This window comes from Pseudorasbora parva, chromosome 20 (genome assembly GCF_024679245.1).
Source record: "Pseudorasbora parva isolate DD20220531a chromosome 20, ASM2467924v1, whole genome shotgun sequence".
Classification (NCBI taxonomy): domain Eukaryota; kingdom Metazoa; phylum Chordata; class Actinopteri; order Cypriniformes; family Gobionidae; genus Pseudorasbora; species Pseudorasbora parva.
In genome coordinates this window covers 3,220,212-3,239,350 of record NC_090191.1, presented here as the reverse complement: position 1 = coordinate 3,239,350, position 19,139 = coordinate 3,220,212, and the positions used below count along the sequence as shown (strand labels likewise).

At 38.4% G+C, this 19,139-nt stretch overlaps 1 protein-coding gene across 1 annotated transcript in view; it reads right to left on the bottom strand.

Annotated features, from left to right (window-relative positions):
- Positions 1-18,800, bottom strand: part of LOC137049971 (zinc finger protein 721-like) — a 51,198-nt gene extending 32,398 nt beyond the window's left edge. Inside the window, exons 1-4 of the mRNA XM_067428720.1 lie at positions 18,744-18,800; positions 12,710-12,855; positions 9,691-10,799; positions 486-570 (exon numbers count right to left, since the gene is read on the bottom strand). Coding sequence (XP_067284821.1) covers positions 486-570; positions 9,691-10,799; positions 12,710-12,794 — 1,279 coding nt within the window. The 5' untranslated portion in view covers positions 12,795-12,855; positions 18,744-18,800. The remainder of the gene's footprint in view (positions 1-485; positions 571-9,690; positions 10,800-12,709; positions 12,856-18,743) is intronic.
- Positions 18,801-19,139: the final 339 nt, after the last annotated feature.

The following is a 19,139-nucleotide window of genomic DNA, read 5'->3' as shown; positions in this document are numbered from 1 at the left end:
TATCTAAAAAGAAATCAAGCAAGCAATTCAGTCAAACGTACAAAGTCAGCGTTGTAGTAGCTATGACGGAAAAGCCTAAAAAGCTTACTTTGCCCTGGGACAAATGATAGATTAATGAGAACGAAGATCGCCCGTTAGGTCTACACAAGACAATCTATATCGAGTTTAACCACTACAGAGACATCAGATCCAGCGGCAAACGCCAGAAGGACTAGCTAAGGAAAGGCTGTTTTCAGTGAAGTACATGAGCTCCACAATGTTTCCCTAATTTGGGGAAAGTCTGAGTTTAATTAGTTAAGAGTTCTACAAGGGATGTGAACACATTTTAAAAGCAGCAATCTCCAAATTAAGGTAACTTTGACATGGCGTGAAGACAGCATTAGCATTTGTCTGGTCATGTGATCTCTACATGATTGTCTATATGAAGCGACCCACTTCATGTTTAAATGGGACATGCTTACAAAATAGGATTGAATGAAACCAACCTGTTTGTGTCTCAGTATCTTCATGCTTGACTCTCAATGCTTCTTGAACCTTCATGTCTTCACTCTCCTCTTTAATAAACGTCATCTTTATAACAGCGCGTCACGTGGATCTCAGTCGCTTCACCAGGAGTGTTTCAGTGTGTTTGTCCTGTTTAAGATAAGACAATTTAACAGAAAGAAAAACACATCAAAACTAAATCTCTGAGCCTCATTCAGCTCTAGTTCAGTAGTTCAGTCATTGGTAAGAGAGTCAGAGAGAGTTAACGGACTTACAAGACGACAGCTCCAACGAAATTCGACATTTGAGGCTAAACAGGACGTTTCTGAATGGTTGGTTAACGTAATGTCACTTTGATCTGTCTTTATGTACTGGCAGGGTAACGTTAGCGTGAATGCTACGTGTTTACTGATGTGTGTGTTAGTTCACTGACAGATTGATGTTACAGCTGATGCCAATAAAAACGTTTTTTCTGTTAATGTCGGTTTGTCAGTGATGCGTAACGTTATCTATGCATTGTAATAACTGTTACAACACGATTTATTTTTAGATAGTATCAGACACCGTTATAAACCATCTACATAATTAAGCTTAGTGCTACCACATCCACGTTAACTTTAAAACCAGCGTACACAGTTTGTAATAACACAATAACCATAACGTGTTGTTCATTATAAACGTGGGATCATGAATTATATTGAGAACATTGAACATAGAAAGCATGGCGTAATTTAACGTTACCCTGTAAACTTTACCTGCAGCTCATTTTAAAGCGTTTCAACTTCTTGTGGAGGGGCAGCATAAACACGAAGAGTTGGTACAGATCTTTATTCAGGAGCAGCTGGATTAAATGTTCGGATTTAGGAACGAGCGACTGCTGTGTTCATTATTGCACCCAACAACAGAACATATGGCGTTTAAATAAAGTCAAAAGTCGCGCAAAACAGACCCAAGAGAGGAAAATAACAACGCGAGAGAAACAGTATTTAGGGGCGGAAATGAATACTAGCGCAAGCCCCTGCTGCCTATCGCGCACAACTGCAAATGAGCGCTCGCATGACCACTCAACACTCGCTCGCTCCTCGAGTTGACTTTTGACACTTTGAGGGCGGGGCAATGACTTTTGTCTTCCCACCTGTGATTGGTCATTTGTTTAATCAGTTTTACTCTTGTTTAAACATGTAGCAGGACTAGGACAAGGCACGTTTTAAGGAACCATTATGTCGGACCCTGAGCAGGTCATTTAATTTTTTCTGTGAGAGTTTCTGTGTGGTCAGGAGCTGTATATTCTGGAGGCCCTGTCCAGTCACATACAAGTACCCCCTGCTATCACCCAGGCTTTGCAAGAGCTCTTTGACCTTATACGGGCACAAGCGGAACATCCAGCACCGTGTGTCAGAAAAATAAATCACAAAGATTGCATTTACGCTGCTTTGTTTAGTACATTAGCATACTAGCTTTGTTAAGTAGCTAGAAATGCTACTCAGTGATGATTTATTTACTGTATATTGTCAATGTAGGTCAAAACTAACCTTTCACATCCTACATTTATGGGTTAGCCAGCTTTATCTTAAATTAGCTTATCTTTTTTAGTGTTAAGGTCCTATTCAAACTATTCAAGATGATTGTAAACAAAATACCTTCGAAATTGTACAATACAATTTCATATATTGAGAATATATTGCAGTCGAAACACAAAGACTTAAAAATTAAATGACCTGCTCAGGGTCCGACATAATGGTTCCTTAAAACGTGCCTTGTCCTAGTCCTGCTACATGTTTACACAAGAGTGAAACTGAATAAACAAATGACCAATCACAGGTGGGAAGACAAAAGTCATTGCCCCGCCCTCAAAGTGTCAAAAGTCAACTCGAGGAGCGAGCGAGTGTTGGGTAGTCACGCGAGCGCTCATTTGCAGTTGTGCGCGATAGGCAGCAGGGGCTTGCACTAGTATTCATTTCCGCCCCTAAATACTGTTTCGCGCGCTCGCGGTGTACAAATGCGCTCGCGGCTGCACAGATGCGCTCTCGCGGCTGCACAGATGCGCTCTCGCGGCTGCACAGATGCGCTCTCGCGGCTGCACGGATGCACTCTCGCGGGTGCTAGGATGCGCTCTCGCGGGTGCACTGATGCGCTCTCGCGTTGCTATTTTCCTCTCGTGGGTCTGTTTTGCGCGCTTGGGTTTATTCGCGTGCTCGTGGTTTTCGTGCGCGCGACTTTTGACTTTATTTAAACGCCATAAGAACACTACAATCGCACAGCATCTCTACTTATACAATGGCGGACTGTAACGACCATAGACATCATATAGATTTGAAATCTATATGATGTCTATGGTAACGACGACAGCTTGAGCTCGCTCAGGGCGGGTCTGAGATGAAACGCTGCTGTCAATCAACAGTCATGGGAGGGGTGTCTGATCATGTGATGTCACATCGAACGGCTTGATTTCAGACAGGTGAAAACATATCAAAAATGATAGATTTTTATAATTATAGGACGGTTGTGGACAGGCACTGCCATACAATCAGCTTGTAAAAGTGCATACCATTATATGACCCTTTTAAACAAATCAGTAACTTTATTGGAAGTGCAATGCCTTTCTCTTACAAAATGAAGAATTTTGCAATACAAATAAGAAATTAATAAGAGGTAAAAACAATTCCTTTGGTTGTAATATTAGTAAATGAGAATTTCTACAATTCAAAATGAGAGACTTTTCCACAGGTTTCTCTAAGAAACTAAACAAAGTAAAAAGGCAATATGAAAGGAATTTATTTGTGAAATAAGTCAATGCTGTAACAAACCTGTTTTGAATAATTATGAAAATGACAGGGTGATGGACTTGAAAGTAAATTAGATCATTTGTATCTTGAGAGGGCACATGGTGCTTTTAAAAGATCGTGCGGCAAGTGGACTGGTCTTTTAACTCTATTAGTAGTTTAATGATTCAAGAATTGAAAAGTAGGTGTTTCAATTATATTCTAAACTATATTCTTCAGACTATTGTTTTTGTTGCTAAAACCCAGAAAAATATTCCACGTATTGAGGACTCTTTTTAAGGATTTTGTGTTTATAAGGTTTCATACTCTTTGGGGTATTCAGTGCCCTAATGTATTAAAAAAAGAAGAGTTGATTAGAAAGTATGAACCAAGGCTTGATTATATTTATTCCCAGAAACTGATAAAGATAACATCATTTCAGACAATCTGAGGTCTATCACTTTTCTTAATACAGATTATAATTTTCTTTTTATTTATAACTGCTAGGCTAAAAAAAAAAATTAAGACACAATCAGAGTTTCTGGGAGGAAGGTCAATCCATAATAATAATAGATTGGTTTTAGATTTACTTGATTATAATGATATGGTTCAATGGAGTGGGCATCTTTCTTTCTTTTTACAAAACATTTGATGCTATTGAGCATCCATTTATTTTGAGAACATTTTGCTTATGGATTTATTCATTTTATTGAAATGTTATAATGATATCAACAGCTCTGTAGGTCAAGGGCATGGAGTCTGCTCAAATTGTCCAAGTAAAAGTTTGCTGAGTTCCTCTAGCCTTACAGTCTGTCAACCAGTTTTCTAAAAGTAGATTTAAAGTTTGTGTCAAGTGTTCAACATTGCATGAGTTTACTTTGCTGTCGTTTAACATACAAATTAAGAGGGAAGTAAACTTTTTGGAGATTGTTATTTCTAAAGATAGAGAATTAACAGAGAATAAAAATGTTCTTAAGCAATCTTTCATAACATCACACCTCACGACATTATAGAGTTTGGCGGAAATATTTGCAGGAATGGAAATCCAATTGTTGCCCATATCTTGGTCAATAATGTAATTGTGGTAGTGTATAGAGAGAGTTTAGTGAGAAATGTACTGTTGGAGTTTGAGCAGAGACCCTGACACGAGTGTAAAGCGCTTTGGGTGAACATTATTAACGTCATGAAAGCGCTATAAACGCCCCATTCATACTCATACAAAATAACGTTCATTAATATCAGATAAAGAATTACAACGTTGCACATTCATTTATCGGTTCTTGTTAAAACAATAAAAGTGCCTGAACAGTTTTTCTTGCTTTAAACACTTTAAAAGCTTAAAACACAAACCTTCCTTCAGCAGAATCACAACAGATGCAGGAGCGCGGCGCAGCCTTATGACGTCACATCTCCACTACAAAATAAAAGTCCTGATCACACGCTCAAGTCTATGTGTGTAGAGACATTCAATAAAACACATATCCATTTATTTCTTGGTGAAATACAAATTTAAATGCGTGTTGATCAATAATGTGTAAAGAGTATGAACCACACAAACACTAATATGTGAGATTTTGTTTATGGCTTAACAATTACAAGGGGACATGAATTGTTTAATTTTTCTTGATATTATATAGAGTTTTATTTTTTTTTTAAAAGCAAAATCCGGACACATATATACACATGCAAATGCGACCATGTTCCCCTCTGTCACAAACACACATGCATATAACATGTTGTATATAAATAAGTATAGTTCACATGATATATGTAACATTAAAGTTAAGATAAGCTTCTAGTTTTAATAATTTTAACAGGCATTTGAAGCTTGGGCAAAAAGCTGCTCACGCTGAATTAAAGCCACATTGCATTGTTCTGATCAAAATTGACACGATTACATGAAAAATGTTACACCAATGTGTTTGACAGCGACCGCCAGTTAAGAAACAACTTCTACGTGATATAGCTTTTTAAAAATACTGTATCCTAAAATTGTGGATAATTAAACGATATATTATATGCTGAAGTAAATTTCTGGAGTGGTAATAATTAAAAGAAAAAACAACAAGAATCATACAGAACCAAAAACCGTGACCCTAAACCATGATACGAACCGAACCATGGGTTTTGTGAACTGTGTCACCCCTAATATTCATATACATATGTATTTTCTATTGGGTTTAGGTCTGGAGACTGGCTAGGCCCCGCCAGAACCTTGATATGCTTCTTACAGAGCCACTCCTTAGTTATCCTGGCTGTGCTTTGGGTCATTGTCATGTTGGAAGACCCAGCCTCGACCCATCTTCAATGCTCTAACTGAGGGAAGGAGGCAGTTCCCCAAAATCTCGCAATACATGGCCCCGGGCATCCTCTCCTTAATACAGTGCAGTCGCCCTGTCCCATGTGCAGAAAAACACACCCACAGCATGATGCTACCACCACCATGCTTCACAGTAGGGATGGTGTTCTTGGGATGGTACTCATCATTCTTCTTCCTCCAAACATGTTTTGTGAAATTATGACCAAAAAGTTATATTTTGGTCTCATCTGACCACTTGATTTTCTCCCATGACTAGATCATCCAAATGGTCAGTGGCAAACTTAAGACGGGCCTGGACATGTGCTGGTTTAAGCAGGGGAACCTTCCATGCCATGCATGATTTCAAACCACGACGTCTTGGTGTATTAACAACAGTAAACTTGGAAACGGTGGTCCCAGCTCTTTTCAGGTCATTCAAAAGCTCCTCGCATGTAGTTCTGGGCTGATTTCTCACCTTTCTTAGGATCATTGAGACTCCACGAGGTGAGATCTTGCATGGAGCCCCAGTCCGAGGGAGATTGACAGTCATGTTTAGCTTCTTCCATTTTCTAATGATTGCTCTAACAGTGGACCTTTTTTCACCAATCTGCTTGGCAATTTCCCCGTAGCCCTTTCCAGCCTTGTGGAGGTGTAGAATTTTGTCTCTAGTGTCTTTGGACAGCTCTTTGGTCTTGGCCATGTTAGTAGTTGGATACTTACTGATTGTATGGGGTGGAAGGTGTCTTTATGCAGCTAATGACGTCAAACAGGTGCATCTAATTTATGATAATAAATTGAATTTTAATTAATTTTAAAGACAGACTAACAGGTCTTTGAGGGTCAGAATTCTAGCTGATAGACAGGTGTTCAAATACGTATTTGCAGCTGTATCATACAAATAAACAGTTAAAAAATCATATTGTGATTTCTGATTTTTTTTTATTTTTTAGATTATGTCTCTCGTCTCTCACAGTGGACATGCACCTACGATGACAATTTTAGACCCCTCCATGATTTCCAAGTGGGAGAACTTGCAAAATAGCAGGGTGTTCAAATACTTATTTTCCTCACTGTATACACACTCACCTAAAGGATTATTAGGAACACCATACTAATACTGTTTGACTCCCTTTCGCCCTCAGAACTGCCTTAATTCTGTGGCATTGATTCAACAAGGTGCTGAAAGCATTCTTTTGAAAAGTTGGCCCATATTGATAGGATAGCATCTAGGAGTTGATGGAGATTTGTGGGATGCACATCTAGGGCTCCCATTCCACCACATTCCAAAGATGCTCTATTGGGTTGAGATCTGGTGACTGTAGGGGCCATTTTAGTAAAATGAACTCGTTGTCATGTTCAAGAAACCAATTTGAAATTATTCAAGCTTTGTGACATGGTGCATTATCCTGCTGGAAGTAGCCATCAGAGGATGGTTAAATGATGCTGATAAAGGGATGGACATCTCCAGAAACAATGGCTGTGGCATTTAAACGATGCCCAATAGGCACTAAGGGGCCTAAAGTGTGCCAAGAAAACATTCCCCACACCATTAAACCACCACCACCAGCCTGCACAGTGGTAACAAGGCATGATGGATCCATGTTCTCATTCTGTTTATGCCAAATTCTGACTCTACTATCTGAATGTCTCAATAGACAACGAGACTCATCAGACCAGGCAACATTTTTCCAGTCTTCAACTGTCCAATTTTGGTGAGCTTGTGCAAATTGTCGCCTCTTTTTCCTATTTGTAGTGGAGATGAGTGGTCCCCGGTGGGGTCTTCTGCTGTTGTAGCCCATCCGCCTCAAGGTTGTGTGTGTTGTGGCTTCACAAATGCTTTGCTGCATACCTCGGTTGTAACAAGTGGTTATTTCAGTCAAAGTTGCTCTTCTATCAGCTTGAATCAGTCGGCCCATTCTCCTCTGACCTCTAGCATCAACAAGGCATTTTCGCCCACAGGACTGCCACCTACTGAATGTTTTTCCCTTTTCACACCATTCTTTGTAAACCCTAGAAATGGCTGTGCGTGAAAATCCCAGTAACTGAGCAGATTGTGAAATACTCAGACCGGCCCGTCTGGCACCAACAACCATGCCACGCTCAAAATTGCTTAAATCACCTTTCTTTCCCATTCTGACATTCAGTTTGGAGTTCAGGAGATTGTCTTGACCAGGACCACACCCCTAAATGCATTAATGAGAAAATGAATAGTATTTATTAAGTTCGCCCACTTTTACAAATCAGTCACCTTGAAAAGTTTGTTTTGTTTCATACAACAGAATGGGACCTTAATATATTTGTGATCCAGAAATGTAAGGTACTTCCATGTACGTCATGTGCATGACCGTTCTGATGCGATGACATCATACGCCTTGCAAAAGCAGAACACTGAAGTCGAACAATTTGTAGTTAAAAAGTACAAAAGATGTAAACGTTTTTGGGGTTTTTTGACAGAAGTTATATTGCTGTACTAGAACGATGATAGAACAATACCAAACTTTTTGCTGAGAGGAAGAGTCATCGACAAGCCAGCAGAGAAAAACTTTATTTCCTAAGGTAAAAAGGAAGGTTACTCTCAGAAAACGTACAAAATAAAGATACTTTTAGCTGTTTAGTTGCTATTTGTAGCTCATTTTTTGAAAACCTCAAATCCAGCCGAAATGGACACTTTTCAAAACGTTTGTTTTGCCTGTAAGCTTAAAATTAGGCCATGCGCATTCCGACTCCTCTTCCCAGAATGGGTCACGTTTGTGACGCCTGCCTTTACATGCACATGAACTTTAATGACATCCCATTCTTAATCCGTAGGGTTTAATATGGAGTCGGCCCACCTTTTGCAGCTATAACAGCTTCAACTCTACTGGGAAGGCTTTCCACTAATTTTAGACCATTCTTCTAAGCGCATTTGGGGTGGTCAGGCACTGATGTTGGACGAGAAGGCCTGGCTCGCAGTCTCCGCTCTAATTCAACCGAAAGGTGTTCTATTGGGTTGAGCTCAGGACTCTGTGCAGGCCAGTCAAGTTCCTCAACACCAAACTTGCTCATCCATGTCTTTATGAACCGATGCTTTGTGCACTGGAGAGCAGTCATGTTGGGACAGGAAGGGGCCATCCCTAAACTGTTCCCACAAAGTTGGGAGCATGAAATTGTCCAAAATGCCTTGGCAAAGCATTAAGAGCATGTATCAAAATCTGCATGATTAGGGACTCCAGTTATGAGCATGAAATACAGACAACTTTACGTAACATGAACAAGACTTTATTCACTAGACTAAACACTTAAAATACTCTAACATACACGCACACACACGCAAACAGTTTACCAAGGGAAAGAGAGTTGAAGCAGAATACAGAAAAGCAAGAAGTTATACAACTGTTTAAAATTCAGCAGCTCAACAGCCTTGAGCAAACCATCAGTTTGGGTAAGTATACCTAATGTATCAAATAATAAGACTAAATTTGATATGTGTAAGTCTCACATATTTGAATCAAACTGTCCTGATGCAATTTGTTGAGGCTCCGGTTGATCTTTGCTGATGTTGTCTTGATGAGAGAGAACCAGTTGATGAGTCAGAGTCAGATGATGGTAAATGGAAAGACAAGGACATAGCCTGGCACAAACTTAGGGGTCCTCAGGAGACTTCTAGTTCAGCATCATCTTGGAGAAAAATGTATGATCATTTGTCCTCTAGCAGGGTATTTGAATTTGTAAAATGTTAATTGGGTGTTAAAGAGAAGAATCTTTAATATTCTTATAATACTAATGTTCACAGAGTTAGCAAGATTTCACAAGTAGGGAAATACATTTTGAAAAACTGATTTCATAGATAGCAAACATGCTACCCATATGACTATAGTTAACCACAACTCTGAAACATTAATTCAAAAGAGTTTATACATAGGCCAAACCTTATAAAAGGAAAAACATGTGATGGGAAAATGTTTAAACATTTCTCATGTGGTTATATAAAGAATATATAGGATTAAAAGATTGACAGGAGACTGGACCAATAATGGATGTCTAAGAAAGTGAAAGTAAACAGGAGAAGCGGGGAGAGAGAAAAAAAACGCACAAAATACAAGGACTTTAAACTTTAAATACACCTTAAAACACCTTCCTCACTGACGATATATATAAAACAATTTATGTCTTTAGTGAATTTTCCAGTGTTGCTGGCTGCTCTCTGGTATGAATTCTCATGTGGTTATTAATAGTTTTTTTATGTTTGAAACTCTTTCCACACTGTTGGCAGGTGAAAGGCTTCTCTCCAGTGTGAGTTCTCATGTGGACCTTAAGACTTTCGTTTTGATTGAAAGTTTTCCCACACTGTTGGCAGATATAGGGGCTCTCTCCAGTGTGAACTCTCATGTGGACTTTAAGACTTTCGTTCTGATTGAAAGTTTTCCCACATTGTTGGCAGATATATGGGCTCTCTCCGGTGTGAACCCTCATGTGGACTTTAAGACTCCCGTTTTCAGTGAAACCTTTCCCACAATGAGGGCATTTAAATGGCTTCTCTCCAGTGTGAATTCTCATGTGGACTTTAAGACGTTCGCTTTGAGTGAAACTCTTTCCACACTGAGGGCAAGTGTAAGGGGTCTCTCCGGTGTGAATTCTCATGTGGATTTTAAGACTCCCTTTTCCAGTAAAGGTCTTTCCACACTGAGGGCATTCAAACGGCTTCTCTCCAGTGTGAATTTTCATGTGGGTATTATAAATAGTTTTTTGTGTAAAACTCTTTCCACACTGTAGGCAGGAAAATGGCTTCTCTCCAGTGTGAACTCTCATGTGGACTTTAAGGGTGTCTCCTTGAGTGAAAGTCTTTCCACACTCTTGGCAGATGAAAGGTTTCTCTCCATTGTGAACTCTCATGTGGACTTTAAGGTTACTTTTTTCAGTGAAACTCTTTCCACAATGAGGGCATGCGAAAGGCTTCTCTCCAGTGTGAATTATCATGTGTTTTTTAAGGTTTCCATATCCAGTGAAACCTTTTCCACACTGTTGGCAGGTGAAAGGCTTCTCTCCAGTGTGAATTCTCAAGTGGACTTTAAGGTCTCCATGTTGATTGAAACTCTTCTCACACTGAGGGCAGGTGAAAGCTCTAGTTCCTGTCTTCTGAGATCTTTTTTGTGTGGACGTCTTTTTAGTCTGTGAGCAACTAACAGATATTTCTTCACTTATGAAATCATTCTCATAGAGATATTTCTCTTCCTTTTCATTCAATTCTTGACTCTCCTCTTTCAGCGGCATTAGGCCTAAGGTGAACAGAGATGGATACAAGTTTAATGGCGTAACACTACAAACACATTTAGCAGCATTTAGACCAGTGGTTCTCATACAATATAAAACAGAGAATTTATTCATAACATACAGGTGCTTGCCATGTAATTAGAATATCATCAAAATGTTTATTTATTTCAGTAGTTCCATTCAAAAAGTAAAACTTGTATATTGTATTCATTCTTTACACACAGACTTATACATTTCAAATGTTTATTTCTTTTAATTTTGATGATTATAACTGACAACTAAGAAAAATCCCAAATTCAGTATCTCTGAAAATTAGAATATTACTTAAGACCAATACAAATAAAGTATTTTTAGAAATCTTGGCCAACTGAAACGTATGAACATGAAAAGTATGAGCATGTACAGCATTTAATAATTAGTTGGGGCTTCTTTTGCCTGAATTACTGCAGCAATGTGACGTGGCTTGGAGTTGATCAGTCTGTGGCACTGCTCAGGCCTTATGAGAGCCCAGGTTGCTCTGATAGTGGCCATCAGCTCTTCTGCATTGTTGGGTCTGGCATATCGCATCTTCCACTTCACAGTACCCCAGAGATTTTCTATGGGGTTAAATGGACTGCATTTATATAGCACTTTCAACATTCAACATATATAGCTTTTCAACCCTATGGCCATCCAAAGTGCTTTACATTTAAGGACAGTAGAGTTTGCTGGCCAATTAAGAACAGGGATACCATGGTCCTTAAAGCAGGTACTGGTTGCTTTGGCACTGTGTGCAGGTGCCAAGTCCTGTTGGAAAATGAAATCTGAATCTCCATAAAGTTTGTCAGCAGCAGGAAGCATGAAGTGCTCTAAAACTCCCTGGAATACGGCTGCGTTGACCTTGGACCTCAGAAAACACAGTGGACCAACACCAGCAGATGACATGGCACCCCTAACCATCACTGACTGTGGAAACTTTACACTGGACCTCAAGCAACGTGGGTTGTGTGCCTCTCTCTTCCTCCAGACTCTGGGTCCCTGATTTCCAAAGGAAATGCAAAATGTACTTTCATCAGAGAACTTTGGACCACTCGGCAGCAGTCCAGTCCTTTTTGTCTTTAGCCCAGGCGACATGCTTCTGACGCTGTCTGTTGTTCAAGAGTGGCTTGACACAAGGAATGCGACAGCTGAAACCCATGTCTTGCTTACGTCTGTGCGTAGTGGTTCTCCAGCTGCACTCCACTCTTTGTGAATCTCCCCCACATTTTTGAATGGGTTTTGTTTCACAATCCTCTCCAGGGGTAGGTTATCCCTATTGCTTGTACACTTTTTTTCTACCACATATTTTCCTTCCCTTCCCCTCTATATTAAAGGTGCTCTAGAATGTAAAGTTGAATTAACCTTGCCATAGTGAAATAATAAGAGTTCAGTACGTGGATATCACATTCTGTAAGTCTCAAACACCATTGCCTCCTACTTCTTATGTAATTCTCGTAAATCAAAAACACCACAGAAAAAAAGTGCTTCTCAACATAAACCCAACCATGATGCAAGCGTTTATATGCACGTTTAAGCGTTTAAACATCTTCCTTCACATCTCCTCCCCCCTATTGACAGAAATGAGAGAGGGAGGGGGAGACTTGAGGGAGGATTTTTCAGACGGGACTTTTTACTGCGCCGAGTTGAAGTACTCTCAGAAGTGCTATTCCGCCATACATTATAGTTCTCCTTTTTTAATCTGCTTAGAAAAGCGCCACGTTTTATTTTATGTCATCATACTTGGTTGTTCATTCAACTATTGGTGTAACTGTATTTAAATAGGGAAAACGTGGAGGTGTTTGGCCGCTTCTAACTTGATCTCTGTTTGGTACCATAGTGAATGAACTGGGCTTAGCGGGCAAAAGCGGTAAAGTATCCCTTTAAGAATGAAACCAACCTGTTTGTGTCTCAGTTTCTTCATATTTCACTCTCAATGTCTCTTCAATCTTCACGTCTTCACTCTCCTCTTTAACAAACTCCATCTTTATAATAGTGTGTCATGTGGATCTCAGTCACTTCACCAGGAGTTTCTCAGTGTTTGTCCTGTTTATGGTGAGAAGAATAATTAACAGAAATATAAAAACATCCAAACTAAATCTTTAAGTGTGTCTCAATCAGCTCTAGTTCCGTAATTCAGTCACTGGTAAGAGTCAGACTGTTAGAGCCATATCTAAAGTATGTTAGATTATTAGGGGTTCAAGCACGAAGTGCTTGAAAACCTATTGTATTTGTGCCGGTTTTTATTCTGCCGTAAAACGCATCATGCAGACCAAACCATAAGGGCTAGAGACTTGAAACTTGCCCAATAGGTAGTACAAAAATCGAGGAGAGGTTTTCAAATTATGAGCCAGATTGGCCCATAGGTGGCGCTATAGCGATCAATTGCGCAAAACTGCTCATAACTCCTAGACCGTTGGCCGTAGCCTCAAGTGCCTTATATCGTTAGAATCCTTGGCTCGAGACGGACCAGACGCATGCCTCGGATTGGCTCGCTCTTCAGGCGCCAATTTTGAGATATTTTGGGTTTTTTGAAAAACCTATTTTTGCAAACTGGTGCCTGGTTTTTTGACCTATCGGAACCAAACCAGTGCAGAAATATTCTCTGGAGTCAGATTATCAATAATCATTGAAAAAAAGTTGAAACTTTGATTCAATTTTGCTAAGGGGCGTCAAAATGGACGTTCAAGGCGGAGCCTATTTTATTAATAAGGCTATAACTCAAGAAAGAAATGAGATATCATCACCAAACTTGGTGCACTTATGTATGGACTCAATCTTTGGTCACGATAAAAAAATCGCGATGATTGGGCTCTAGATGGCACTATAATGTTAAAAAAACATAAAAACGGCTATAACCACCTGACTGTTAGTCTGATTGACTTGAAAATTGGTATGCAGTATCTTGGTCCAAGGCCCCATGTATGTATATGAGGACATCAGCGTATCTCAATCAACATGGCCGCCATCGGTCAATGAAGTTGATACCTATAAGACAAGGTTAACGGAGGCCAATCAGAACGAAACTTGATGGGCATGTTTGACTCATGGCCCTAGAGGTCTGTAAGAATTTTGAAAGAAATCAACCACTAGTTGGCGCTAATGAGTTTTATGGCTCTGTAATCACGTGGTGTTTGACATATCCACACCATATGCATATCAATTGATAGATCTCCTCATGTTAAATAACTTTGCCTCTAGAGCCATTGCTGTCAATCAAATCGTTCATTAAATATTTGCAATTATGTTAAAAACCTACATTTGCAAACTAGTCCCTGGTTTTTTACCCGATTGGAACCAAACCAGTCTAGGACAATTCTCTGGACTCTCTAGAGCAATCATCTTTGAAAAAAAAGTTGAACTTTTGCATTTGGATGGCCATAACAGGGACATTTAGAAAAGAGGTGTGGCAAAATACATTCAAAAGCCTTTAAATACTAAGGGAAAACTCAAAACTTCACGACAATTGTTGGGTATATGTGGCATAACATGCTGAAGAAGCATGCAAAGTTTTATGGAGATCATACCATAGGTGGTGCTATACTGTTAAAAAGCTTTAAAACCATGCATTTCCTATGGTAAATTCCCTTTATTGGCTGTAAATGGCCTTTTCCATCTGTTATCATATAATGTTCAAATCATTTGTTAGATCTGCTCATTCTGACTCTCTAGATCAATTGAGAATGAGATGTCGTCACGACACAGTGCCCCGCCCATAGAGATCACGGAATCCTCCCCCTTCTGCCATTTTGGGAGGATAGTACTCGCCTTAGTGGATTCGGACAGAGACTGGAGAAGAGATATTCTGATGATTATTAAGTACAACATTTTCTAAACTCAATGTAACATGAAGTTTTAATCCACCCAAGCCGAGCTGAGAAAGCAGCTGCTGATAAACATACGCTATAATTCACCACAGGGTGTCAGTCATCGTCTAAACTCGTGACCGCGAAGCTGAAGTGTGTAACACCTGATGAATACGATCCTTTATTTATTTGTATTAAACATTTTGATCACTATTCTGTCATTTTCACTATCAGTCATTTTACTGTATGTAATTTACATGTTTATGCCCAAAACGCTTAATTAATATTCAAAGTAGGCCTATAGTTGACAAATTTTCCTCTAACGTTACATTAATTTAAGGCACGTACCGAGCATTTATTCTACTTAAGAAGGCTGGACTAAAAGCACCAGCACACACAAGCGATCCTTTTTATTAGTCAAATTCATTTAGAAATCAAAACTCAACAGGTATTAAATATGATCAGTACGAGAAAAACTCTTACTGAGAGGACGAGCACTGGACTGCTGCAGGATAGTGGGGAGATTTATTTATTTATTATTCAGAATGCACAGAAAATATATGTATAGAAACATTTCAGGAAGGTAGTAAAGCGTCTAACGTTAGGTCTCTGTGCTGCAGGCAGCTCGTATGGGTCGACGTTTTTGATCTCAGCCAGCTTAAATACCTCTGCCTGGCGCTGGTAGTAAGTTTCTCCCTGTAAGAGGCCTCCATTTCTCCGTTTAAACGCGGTGATGATAATTCCTCAAGCCGTCTTTCCTGCTCCGATCTCTGTATCGCTCTTACAATGTTGCCCCTGGCAACCGATAGTGTAGGATCCCAAAATGGTGGACGGGCTCAGACACCGCCCAATTCGTCACGTGACAGCAAGCTACCATGACATATGTCCTCATTCTCAATAATTATCCAAAAAAATTACTTTTGCATTTGGATGGCTATAATAGGGTCATATCAAAATGTGACTTTGACCAAGTGTACCTAAACCTTTAACTCCTCAATAAATGTTTAGATCTTTTAATGTTTAGATCGCTATAACTATAAAAGCTTTGATGCGTTTGCTATGGTAAATTTCCTGTAATTGTTGTAAATGGTCTTTTGTATCTATTATCGTATAATGTTCAAATGATTTGTTAGATCTGCTCATTCTGACAGGTCAATAATTATCCAAAATGACTGGCATTTGCATTTGGATGGCTATAATTGGGTCATTTCAATATGTGGCCTTGACCAAGTGTCCCCGAAAGCCTTTAATAAATCCTCAATGAATGCTCAGATCTTCATTTCATCTCAGTTTTAATTAATTTAATGCTTAAAGGCCTTAAATACAAAAGACCTTAACTGTTTAAAGGCCTTAAATGCTTGAACCCCGGTAAATGCTATTTGCAGCTTTAATTACTTCTTGTACTTTAATTTATTTTTAAATAAAGATTAAGAATGTTTTTTATATATGCTTTGTTATCTCCTTGCTAATGGATGAAGGGATTAAGACATCATATCTGGGTTAGTGGATTGTAAGCAAGTGATGGAACGATACAGTTTTTGATTGTATTGTGTTGTTGTGTAAGGGATAATGTCCACCCAGCTGGTTGTTATCGCAGAATAAACCCCGACAGAGTGATCAGGACCGGCTGGGTATCCCGCTTATTACACGGCTACTAGTCTCAAATAAATAATTATTAGACAAAAAATATTGTCTTGAGATTAAATATTTTATTAGCTCTTACGCAAAGCTTCCGCGAAGAAAAACAGTTCCAACCTGTTTTAAGCCTTTATCTATTGCTGAAGATTTGCCATATGCCCTTGCTAAATGTTGAAAATGAATGCTGAAAGGGTTAGTTCACCTAAAAATGAAACCAAGCCCATAATTTACTCACCCTCAGGTCATTATAGGTGTTTATCATTCTTCTTTCAGACAAATACAATCAGAGTTATATTTAAAAAGTCCAGGCTAACGTTAATCCCAGCAGTAGTTGTGTTTGAAGTCCATAAAAAATGCAGCTGTCCGTCAAATAACGTGCTCCACACGACTCCGATGGGTTAATAGAGCCTTCTGATTCCAATCGATGCGTTTGTGTAAGAAAAATATCCATATTTAAAACGTTATAAAGGAAACCTGCCTTGAAGTCTTCCATTGTAACCCACGGCTGTTTAAGCCACAAGATGGCGCCAGCGTTAAGCACAGAAGTAGAACCGGTCAAGATAACTCGCAGTACCCGGATGAGCGGTGTGTGTTATCTGGGAATAACATACCGCTGGAATGCGCGATTGACCAATCAGAGTCAAGTATTTCACAGAGCCGTGTAATAAATAAAGTTAAAAGGTTATTTCTTTTCAGCAGTGTTCCCAACTATTTTCCCCAAAAAATAAAGCACTTTTTTTTTTTTTTTTACGGCGGTGAAGCAGCAACTAATATTGTGGTTTGGCGGTTTAGCCTCCTTTAATAATACAACCTTACAAAATCCCCAACTTTTTTTAAATGGTCTCTCCTTTTTTTAAAACAATTTTAAGAAATTCTTTCAATTTCGGCTCCAGTTCTTCATGTAAATCAAAATGGTTTAAACTAAATTATAAATTTTGGCACACCATTTGGACATTACTATATAAATATGTTATTTCTAGTAAAGTAAAGTAAAAAATTCACAAAATTATTATTAATGGATGTTATCCTGTAAATGCAAGCATTGGTAGAAATATTCATACTGTCTGTGATAAATGTACTTTTTGTACACATCATGTACACATCAATTGAAGATATTGAACATTTATTTTGTATATTTCTGTTTGGACTGACTTTAAAATAGACATTACAAAAACTAATCAGAACTCTAAATTTAGAAACTCAAGACATTTTACTCTTTTTTTTAAAACCCAGTTTTTTTCCTGAACAACATACCTATATTATTAATCATCCATGTCTGCTGATATTATAGTTAATACATTAAGTTTTTCTAGCACTCCATTTCCCAAATTTACTGTATTACAATCCGAGTTGCTCTGCAAGCAGGTTTCTCGTATGATAGCTTCCACTTGCGTACTTTATTCGATGCCTTGTAGCCTATTTAAATCTTGCTTTGGTCCTTTATATCCCTCAGTTCTTGCTATAATAAATTACTCTTTGTCAACTGGTGTGGTGCCAGCAGCACTTAAAACTGCTGCTGTCAAAGAAAGTTATCTTCCAATCTCAAATGTTTCATACCTGGCTAAAATCTTGGAGGGTGTGGTTGCGGCCTAATTGAACAAACATTTCATTGATCATTTATTTGAGCCCCATCAATCAGAATTTCGGAAATTGCACAGCACTGAAACTGATGGCATTTGGTTTGTCAGGGACAGTTTTTGGATGGTTCAGGTCTTATTTGTTTTTATGGGTGGCCATAGGGCCAAGGTTGGTTCTGTTCATACTGGTGCCCCACAGGGATCAGTATTGGGTCCCTTACTTTTTTAATATGTATATTTCCCCACTTGGTCAACTTCACTTTTATGCCAATGATACGCAGATTTATATCCATTCAAGTCAACATGTGGACATTGTGCATCTTTCCAAATGCATCACTGAGGTCAAGATTTGGATGTCTAATAATTGTCTGTCTTTAAACAGCTCTAAAACAGAAGTTATGCTCCTCGACTCTCCTCACTTTATGATACTGGTCTCATAATATACACCGAAACCCATTCAAACATGAGATAACAAATAAAAAACGTATTAAATCAATGTACATTTTAAAGCTTTTCAAATTCATGTAACTGCCCTAATATTATACTTTATTTAAACGTTTTATTGTTTACTATTATTGTTACATACATGTTCATTCTATATTTTAGTTGATGTTGTTTTACATACTCCGATTTGTGCCACAATGTCTTATATTTGTTTTGTTATTGTCTGTAATTTTACTTATAATTTAAAGAATGTATATATAGAGAGAGAGATAAATGAGATGCATCTTTTCTGTTACTCATGTGTGGATGAGCTTTGCTTAAAAAATATCAAGAGTTCATGAATGTCAGTTAAAGCATTGCAATGTAAAGTTCAATAACCAAACATTCATTTAACTGTTCTTGTTAAAACTATAACATTGCCTGAACAGTTTTTATTGATTTAAACACTTTAGAAGCTTAAAACACAAACCTTTCTTCAGCAGAATCACAACAGATGCAGGAGCGCGGCGCAGCCTTATGACGTCACATCTCCACTACAAAATAAAAGTCCTGATCACATGCTCAAGCGACAGATGTGTAGACATTCACATAGGAACAAAAAAACACATATCCGTTGATTTCTTTATTCATATTTAAATGCCTGTTGGTCAGTGATTTGCTAAAAGTAACCAAAGAAAGAGTTTGAACCACATCTAATATGTGAGATTCTGTTCATGGCTAAACAACATTTATACAAGGGGACAGGACCTTTATATATATATATATATATATATATATATATATATATATATATATATATATATATATATATATATATATATATATATATATATAAGAGTTATTATATGTCAAAATATTGTACCTT